Genomic DNA, 10269 nt, shown 5'->3' with positions numbered 1-10269 from the left:
AGTAGAGGGAGAAGGTGCCAGATGGAAGCGAGAAGGTGTCATTTGACCCGCTGTTAGTGCAAAAGAAATGGCGATAGGTTAAGCAACTAGCCGAAAAGTGGAGATTTACGATCGCGGTAAACAACAATTTTTACTGAAATTTGATCAACTACAGTGAGGTGTTCTAAAAAACTAGAATCGTCAAGTGTTGGCGGCGCCAAGAAAATGCCAACTTGGCGCTCATTTTCTAACGTACCGTTTTAAAAGTACACATCTGAAAAAATTTGTTCCAGTGAAACCCTGGAAAATTTTGATGTCACAAAAATTTTGAGATATTTCTTAAAATAGCATATTTTTATATAGAGGTTAAACGTATCATCAAATAGTCAAACAAATTAAATTTTATTCCATAAATCAATAGAATAAGATAACTTTAATATTTTGACTTTTTCATCTTTAACTTTTCTTTAAAAACTGATGAAAAATAATTTTAGTTTAACAGTCTTTCAATTATAATACTCACTAATAAACCTATATGCTCAAAAATTTTAAACTGTGATCATTTTTCAAGCGGTGTACAGTTTAGTTCTCAATAAAATCAAAAAATCAAACAAGTTAAGTTGTAAAATGAACTACACCGTATTTTTCTTATTAGACTTGCAACTTCTTTCTTCACTTTGGCAACATATATTTTGGTTTTCATTGGTTTTCTCATAAATTGTCAATTGACAAATTTCCGTGGAAAGTATTGCTCTATTTTTTAGTTATGGTACATTTAAAAAAAAACTAAAAACACCCGATACTCGCTGAAGTAGAGTCTAAGTCTAATAGAGATAACACAGTGATTATTTTATTTAATAACTAAAAACGACGCTTTATTATAATATAAAAGAAAATGAAATTTGTTCAGTTCAGAACTAATTTTAATGATGGTTCTTAAAGTCAATATGTTCCTTTTTTTGTGTTCCGACACATCGACACTTTGTGAAACAGCCGTTAACCGGAGCAGAAAAAGTTGAACTCCATATGTTTCAGACTATTCCTATTACTATGACTGGTTTTTACACAAGTGGCAGTTTTTCGCACATACAGTGCTGGCCAAAAAGATATCCACTTTCAGTTTTTTGACGATTTCGATATTTTTTCCAATGGGCATAACTTCAAAACTAGGAAAGGTACCAAAAAATTTTCAACTGGTAAAATGTAGCTCGTGATCAGGCCTATGTATTTTTACATGTTGCAATTATTCATCCATCACATGGCAAGTAATAAAGCGGCGGGCATCTCGTGAGTCCGTTTTTGACGATGATTACTAAAACGACTGTAACTCAAGAAACATATTTTTAATGAAAGGTTTGAGAAAGTAACAAAATGTTTATTTAATTTTTCATTGTTTGAACATATCAACTTTGTCCTAAAACCTCCATTTAAAAAAATGTGTGCGCTGAAACTAGTGTCTCATTAGACACTGTTTAGAGGCTTTGTTCAAAAATCAGGTTTCTTGGATTGAAAATCTTTTTCCGACAATTTTTGTGAAGAACTGATGTTGTTATTATATTTGAACTACATATTAACCAATAAACAGAATTCAGAAAAAAAAATCTACTATTTTTGAGACATGAGCTCGAGATTACTCTACACTTCTCTTCTTTAAACTCTCTTGTCTTTTTCAATGGAGGTTTCAGGACGAAGTTAGTATGTTCAAACAATAAAAAATTATATAAACATCGTGTTACTTTCTAAAAACCTTCCATTAAAAATATGTTTCTCGAGTTACAGTCGTTTTAGTAATCATCATCAAAAGCGGACTCACGAGATGTCGGCCGCTTTATCACTTGCCATGTTTTGGGTGAATAATTTAATCATGTAAAAATACATAGGCCTGATCACGAGCTACATTTTACCAGTTGAAACTTTTTTTGATAGCTTTCCTAGTTTTGGAGTTATGCTCAATGGAAAAAATATCGAAATCATCAAAAAACAGAAAGTGGATATCTTTTTGGCCAGCACTGTACGTGACTAAGCCTAATCAATCAGAAATCAACAGAACAGTGATAACAGAAGTGCCATTAAGTTGGAATAACCTTTAACATGGAACAATTTGCTCATGGCCGTATAGTGAGCAAATACTTGAAGGAGGAGAAAATGCACATGGGTCAAATTGGTGGGAGATTGTCTGTTGTCAAGGGTTTGAAAAGTGAAAAGAAGCCTAGTTCATCCTCTTGCTGATAAGTGTTTTATGTTATTGAGTGTCTGATAATCAGTTTACCGTATTCCCCCTATTGGTGTTGAGCTCAACTTCTCCACTTTGCAAGCGTATATCTAGGCTGATTTTGGTGAAATCAATACAACATATATTCAAATCTTCAGAAAAATCAGTGTAAACTGATTTTTAGTTAGCTATATTTAACCGAACTAGGAACAATACGGTGCAATACTACTAAAAGTGGATGTTTTCCAATAGAAAAAATCAACAAATGTAAGCAACTACAGTAACAGAGTCACAAGATATTGTGAAATGTAAAATGCATTTGTTTTACGAAAAATAATTGAAAAATGAAAAATCACAATATTACTACTAAATGTTACTGGGCCATGGTTCCTTCTCCTCCCCTTTTCTTCCAAGAACAAGGGATTCATTGCTTTCAAATTGTTTATTTATTTATGTATGTACAAGGACATTTTAGGCAAGAGAAAGGAACACCGCACGTTTACGACAGGCATAGGCAAAAGAAGAAGCAACATAAAATTTGCTGTGGCACAAAATGAGCAACTTATTGGCACTTTGGAAGATGGGGGAGGAAACAAAAGGCCTCGAGAGTAGGTAATTTGATATGAAGTCACCGGAGGGAAATTTGGTGGTGTGCACAGTTTTTTTTGGAAGAGAAGGGTTGGAGTCCAATTATTGTGAAATAAAATAGTGTTATAACTAGAACTTAAAATAATTTGTTAGGAAAAGTATTCAGAAAATCGGTTTTTTTCACCTTTCATTCACTATTTTTCAACTATATCTAAAAACTTAATGAATTTGATTTGAATAGGACTTGTATCTTTTCAAAAAAGTTCTTCATGTCTCGAATATTTCGGCACTGTTTTTTTGGGGTTAAGAACAATTTTTAAAACACCAAAAATGAAAAGTGCTGCGGAAAAATAAACTCACATTTTGATTGAAACATTTTTGGAAATTAATCGGGGTGCATTTTCAGTACGGTAGCGTTTACATAAGTGAAAAATAATTTGAGTAAGCATATTTTTATCTCAAATTTTGAGAAGAAGCTGTACTTCACGTAAGTCTAAAATTAACAAAAATCTAAAATTAAACATATCACAACGTGCAGATTGATCTTGGATTTAAGTTTTGTATATAAACAAATAAAAATACTTTAAGAATCTGCTTAACAGACTGTTCAATTTTAGGGAATTACCTAAAATTAAAATGTTTCTCTTTTTCTATCTCATTAAATTAGTTTGTTACCTGATCAATTGCATCGGAGGAGGACAATCATCGCCGAACAACTCAAACGAATCCTCAGAACCCGTCTCAAAAGCCGAGTCTATTGTAGACAAGCGATTCATTGCACAGATAGTGATGAGTGAGCACGAGCTACTATCAAATGATAGTGTATGCTAATTATGCAAAAGAACACGTGGTTCAGTGAATAGAGCGGAGTGTATGGTGAAGGTCAGCAGCTAACGAACAGAAGTCATCAGCAAAAGACTGTTATGGCTAGCAATAGGCTTCGATTGTTATTTGTTAGCAAGCTCTTGAGGAGAATAATGCCGAAAGATGAATAAATGCTTCGTTTCCTAGCAAGAATATGTGCACTGAATGGGAAAAAATAGTATTGAATTTTTTTACAGTTTTTCAGCTGAAATTTGTAATTTCATGCAATTAACTTTATTCTGCTGTAGTTTATCTCACAACAAGGAGAGCTGATAAAATTGACAGTATCCAATTCTCAAAGTGTGTTTTTTTCTGAAGGAAAATTTTGATTTTAAGTGTGCAAGACTCTAGCGTATGTTGGCAAAATGAGTAAAACAAAATATAAACGAAATTTTTAACGCTTATACTCCTTTACATTTGTTAAACACTATCCGTAAATAAAGTAATGAACACAATTAATAAATATATTTGAAATAAACAAGAGAACAACAAAACCACCCTGTGAATTACAGTGTATCTAAAAATCCGAAAACTTCTAACTAACGGAATCCACTTTTTCTTATTCTGTCTTGTTTTTTTTCTTTGTCGGTCAAAAGGATGGATATGCAAATATATACAGTAAATGGAAATAGTGTGAAACTGCGGAAATCGGGTGTATACAAACTGCATCTTTTCTTTTTCTACTTCTTTTAATTCTTCTGAATAAGATTTGCTTTTTCCCATGCCAGTTGTTGTCGATTCTAAAAATTTTCAACTGCTCAAAGGGCACATTGTAAACACACTTTTTTGTTATGTGTGGTATTAAATTATGAACACAAAAGTGAAAAAAAGTTTATAAAGAAAAGTCGGAAAAGCTTTGAAAAAAAAACCATTTTAGCATGACACCCATATTGAAATTGGGAAATGATATCGCATTTACACAATTGTACAAACAAGTATTTTGGAATATTAAATCTCCGAGGAACCATCAATATGACTAGACTTTAACAATTAAAACATGTATTTTTATCATCAATTGACCCTATTGAACAGTTAGATCTTTACTACAATTGCGCCTTTTAACAGAAACAAAACCAGCTTGAGAACGAATTTTTCGGCATAATAAGTGCATTTGGGATCCGATTCGATCACGGTCTTCTGCTATTTTTTCACCTCTGTATACTGCTACCATATACACATCCTTTTCGATAGCTTCACCAACAAACGTCTGAATATGAACCACTAAATTTATATTCATAATATCAGAAATATACCAAATTAGATTCTTGCAAATACCCGTTGTCAGTGTTTGTCTTTCGGAAGTTTTCACTGTCGGCTTTACACATTTCCTTCCAAATATTGTATTTACCGCAAACAAAATCAGTGGTGGCTTTGTAGATGGGTTCAAGGTTTTCTTGATCCTGAAATCATACTGTTCAGATAACACAATTTTCGACGGAATATCTTTTCAATATATGTATAAATCTTTTAGTTTTTGAAACACTAACATGAATATCATATTACTACTCTGTTCTTTTTGGCGGAGAATCACAAATATTCTTCAAGTTTGTGTTATTCAAATTTGAAATAACTCTGAGGTATTACAAATATAGCGCAAAATTGCCCTGGGTATTGATTTTCAGCAGAGACTCTCACAAAATGCTTAACAAAAGTTGCTTTCCAATATACTCTCAAATTAGTCTGAACATTTTCCAACAGTAAGATGGCGCCCAGTTTACAAGTGACGTGCCAATCTATAGATCTATTCCGAAAATTATTGACTTAATTTTCAAACTATTTCAACGAAATTCAGAGCTTTTAACAAAAATTTGTTTTTCAGATTTCCAGGAAGGATTATAATAAATATATCCGCTTACCGCCATGTACTCGGTATTGTGCAAGCCACTGATTTTTGACGGCAACTGGAACAACATAGGGACAACCATGTTCGCACGATTTTCAACACGTCTCTCTTCTTTGTCAGCTTTTTGTTTCAAAACTCCATACCGAGTAACTTGTTTCAGCCAAGTTTTAGTTTGAGGTGACAATCCTGGCATACTATGGAGTATTTCTGAAGACTCCGTTTGGTTCATGCTGTCAATTTGATCAACAAGGTTGTGCCCTGCCATGTGGACGAGTCCCTGCAATGTTCAAATTCCCCAAGTTGGTAACACTCCGTAGTTTGAAACTCCGTATTTCAAAATTTTTGAGCTTGAAATTGTTTCTTTGCATGCACGAGTTATTCAAATCATCTGTATTGTATTCCTAGCTCTTTCCACAAATTAACTTATTTGAATTATTAGCCATATTGTAGTGGAGATTTTCTTTTAGTCGACACATCGCCGTAAAACCCTCAAAGATGTCGCCACCCCACCACATCGCCACCCCAACATAAAACCCTGAAAACCACCACAGGGCCCGCTATTCCATGCAATGTTTAAATTTCCCAAGTTGGTAAAACTCCGTAGTTTAATGCTTCGGTTTCAAAATTTTTGAGCTTAAAATTATAGACAAAAATTTGAAAAGAAACATAGTGAAATTTGATATAGTTATCAAAACTAACCAATACAATTGGCATGCACTCGGTTCTCCAAAAACTGCTGAGATGATTGTTCTTGTTCGTCTTATCCAAACCAAAGAAAATTTCATGTTGTTGTTCTATTTCTTCTCTATCTAGCTTTGAAACATTATGCATCAGTTCCTCAGACCTTAATTGAATAAATTTTCCTCGAATGCAAATACAAAAAAAGTAGGCATTGGTTTCTTGACAAAACTTAAAGCACTGTGTATTCAAATCGAACTTGTCGTGATCGTCGTTCAATATCTGCAAATCTCAATTTTAATACTAATTTCAGTCTTATCAGTTTCTACCATTTCTTCTGTATTTTTCAAACAACTGACACCGAATACATCGGTTGAGTAGAGTCGAAACTTGGCAAGTAGATGTTTGTAAAGATTTTTAAGGTACTCATAGAAACTTCTGTTATTTGATATTTCCAATCCAGTAGTTTCAGCAAAAACGGCAAGTTTGTACTCAATTAGCATCAAGTATGCAAGGCACCGGACAACCTAAAATGCATAATTTTGGAAAAATTGAAGTTTTTCTAAGGTGTATTTGCGCCCACATTTTGTAAATAATTATCAACACTGTTATAAAAAGAATTAAACACTCTAACAATAAAAATGCCTTTAATTGACTTTTATAGACTGGTGCACGGGGCTGAAATGTTTACGGCTAGGATCTGGAAAGTATTTAAAAATTTTCAAATAGTTTGTAGGTTTTGTTTCTGAGGAGTGATAATTTTAACCGAAGTGTGCCAATTTAGCACGGAAATGTGCAGAATTGTGTTGACAGTTATTAATGTTTATTTTTGAATTTTCAACTCAAATTTATAAAAACGTTTTACACGTGTGTAACGTGGTTTTTGAATTACGTCAGGTTGATGACCCGTACACATTTCAGCCCATTTCATTACTTGGATTTTAAAATTGTCTACTAAGTTGAATGCAGAAAATCGGATAACCATTGTGATATTTCCCCAGAGAAGTTAAACACACTACTTTAATAGACGTTTAAAACAAAGATCTAGTTGAAGAAATATACTCACGTTGCCATCTTGCAATTGTTGCTGACCCTTCATGATCATAATTAGCATTAACAATTCATCAATACACCTCCTCCTCATATTTTGAAGCAAAAGTGAGTTTAATCCAACCGATTCGTAACTTCTTCTATTATTTATTTTGTATTCTTTAAATGAGTCAGATGACGGCTGAAACTACAATTTGTTTTTCGAAATTAACTTTTTAATCCTACCATTGTTAGAAGCATCCCGTCATCAGCACCACTCTCTTTCTTAACGTCAAATACTCTGCTATTCGTTTCCCTTCTTGACTCCGACATCCTGTCTCGAAGCTTTCCGCCATTCTCAAATTTTCCTAAATATTCTTCAAACGTGGCAAATGGTTCACTGCTGTCTCCGGTAATTTTTACACAATGATTGGCTATTGCTCTAGCAGTTAGTAGCTCATCCTTAGCGTTGTTCCACCATAGAACATGCTTAGATTCAATGTTTGAATCAATCCATCCTAATTTTCGCATTTTCTTTTTCTGTATTGTTTCTAAAGTTTCGGTGCGAAAAAATGGTTTTGGAGCAGTTTCATCGTCACTGAATTCATCATCTGTGACCGGAAATGCTTTGTTGAGAATTTCATCTTCAAGAACGTCCTGCTTCTGAATTTCCCTTCCGTCTGCCATCATATTTCTAAGAATAATTCGAATCTTTTTTCTGACACCATCTGGCATTCGTTTTCTACAGTCGATTGCTCCCCCAGTGTTGTAATTCTTTTCTCTTTCTTTCCGTTGGAAAGATCGTTCTTTAACATTTTCCGCATTCTTGTCAGTGAAAGATTTTTCTCCTTCAAAAATAGGACTATTGTAGTTCAAATCATCCACTTCTGTTCCGAAGTTTATTTGAATGTTGCTTCTCCGTCGGCACACAATAGACTTCGAGCCTTTCCTCATAATCAGCATATTAGCGTCGGCCAAGACTCCTGAATCTTCTCCAAATGAAATTCTTTTTGCTTTTTCTTCTGCTTCCATTTCTGGATTTCGGGCTTGTAACCGTCTTCGGTGCATTTTCGGCGCTTGTTTCCTTTTTAGTAAAGATCTTGGCAAATATGACGCACTAGAAGAAAATGTTTTGAAAGCTTCATCGGACTTCAAAACTTCGATTGCAGCGGTTGATCTGACATAAATTTCTCGCAGATGAAGCTGATTGAACCAAGAAAAACAATACTGATCGTTCTGCTCAAGAGATGACGGAGGAAGTCGTAGAAGGTTTTGTTGAAACTCTTTTTTCTCTTTGTCAGTTTCGCATAGCCGGGCAGCAATGTCACTTTCTGAAAAAATTAAAGTGATGATTGAATAAACATTGATTTTTAATTTTTACCGAAGTCTCATTTCGAGCCTATTAAAGCAACAAACTCAAAAAGGTAAATCCCTTTCAAACAAAATAACCATTTGATAAATAACTAAATACACTACTTCGATAAAAATGCCCTCCTCGCAGCTGTATCTTACCATTGATCAATGACAAAATATTCGAATCCAGAACCTTGACTCTGTCAAACCAGTCGACATTTTCGTCCTCATCAATTTCAGAAAGATTCTTCAACAAATTTACATGACATTGCCGAAAGCATGAAAAATGTGCAAACTCTTCAGACAATGTGAGCAGTTCCGAAATTTTGAAGATCGTTGGTTCCATTTCCATTATTCCAGAAAAAGCTTGCCTAAATTATTGAAAAAGTTTTCATGTCGCTCATGGAAAATAGCTTACTGGCATAATGAATAGCGTAGTTTAAGTGAAATATCTTCTTTATTTTGTGGAGAAATGTTCATATCGTAGAATTTCTCCTCGCATTCTGCCATCTAAAATTTGAAAAAAACCTAGTTGCTCAATTAAAGTTGTGTTTTAGTGTTGTAGTAATATATTCTCTGGTTTTTCTATTTTTCGTTCAACTTCATGATTTTATGAAACGCAACAACACAAGTGCTTTTCATTGTTACTCTGCACTCATAACTTTTGAACTTTCGATCTTTTGTTTCATTTACCGCAACTATGTACCTCTTTTGAAACTTAATAGTTCTTATATTTCCCACCCAGACAGACACCCAGGTAATTGTTAAACTGCGACGATGTGTAAAGAAATCATTAAAGTTACGAGAGGAAGCAAAAATAAAAACCACGAACTGTCAAAGAACAGCTGTGGTCGATGATCGTCACAAGATTAAAATCATCTACATTGCGTATGACTTACCATGGCAAACGATAGAAATAACAGGCGGTATGGATTTTCTGCATTTTGATTGAAACATTTATCTGCAATTGTTCTGCACAATTCTGCTGCTGCGTTTCTCTAAAAGTGGCAAATTTACTTTGTGAATTTAGAAAAAAACGTTGCCAAAAGAATTTTCTCAAAGATCTTGAGCATAATTTTAATTTGCAATTTTACTTACTTTCCCAGCCGCCATCAAGGCAGTAAAAATGTGCAACACCTTCAACAGACTTGTGCAATCGAGCTCGCACTTTGTGTACGACGCGCTTCTCCCTTTCTTTACCAACTCCACCAACTCGTTCTCCGGATTTGCACATATTCGGAGAAATTTCTTGCCCACAGGTTTCACCCGCTTGAGCCAACCGAACCACTCCATGTCGGCACAACGGACGATGGCGGGTAACCACAAGCTGCAAATTTGAGATTCAATAGTTTCAATGGAGAGGACTGAGGATATTTAAAGATATACTAAAAATATTTAAAAAAAAAAAAGAACGATAATGATTTTTGCAAATCGCCCGTTATTAATAATTACATAAAAATATGCCATAGTTTACTTGTTCTTTAAAATTACTGTACTGAAACTTTGGAAAACGCACAGCTGACACCGATCGAGGACAGCGAAAAATCTGCGAATTTCAAGCTAAACTCTTTCCCACTATTGCTAGTACCTATTTTTAGTACTAGAAATATAAGAGTAAAATCAAAATGATTCATGGTTACTGTGGGTAACGGTGATAAACGATAACAGTTTTCAGATAGATTCTTTTAAAAATTCTCTGGTAAACGTTTATTAAACCGAAAAG

General features: G+C 34.1%; 1 protein-coding gene across 2 annotated transcripts; it reads right to left on the bottom strand.

Annotated features, from left to right (window-relative positions):
* Nucleotides 1-4460: 4460 nt before the first annotated feature.
* Nucleotides 4461-9888, bottom strand: C13E3.1 (Separase; the record flags this gene model as incomplete). 2 transcript variants are annotated; one of them, NM_171749.7, is made up of 11 exons in its annotated part: nt 4461-4850; nt 4897-5043; nt 5500-5763; nt 6186-6446; nt 6494-6691; nt 7231-7395; nt 7440-8524; nt 8706-8917; nt 8965-9056; nt 9446-9544; nt 9645-9888. In NM_171749.7, the coding sequence occupies 11 exons, from the start codon at nt 9837-9839 to the stop codon at nt 4665-4667; spliced, it is 2904 nt and encodes a 967-aa protein (NP_741867.2). The 2 variants fall into 2 exon arrangements, with proteins under 2 accessions (NP_741867.2, NP_001348658.1); NM_001361818.4 differs by lacking the exon at nt 5500-5763 and having other exon boundaries at nt 4665-4850; nt 9645-9839.
* Nucleotides 9889-10269: the final 381 nt, after the last annotated feature.

Source organism: Caenorhabditis elegans, chromosome X (assembly GCF_000002985.6).
Source record: "Caenorhabditis elegans chromosome X".
Taxonomy (NCBI): Eukaryota; Metazoa; Nematoda; class Chromadorea; order Rhabditida; family Rhabditidae; genus Caenorhabditis; species Caenorhabditis elegans.
This window is presented reverse-complemented; position numbering and strand designations above follow the sequence as displayed.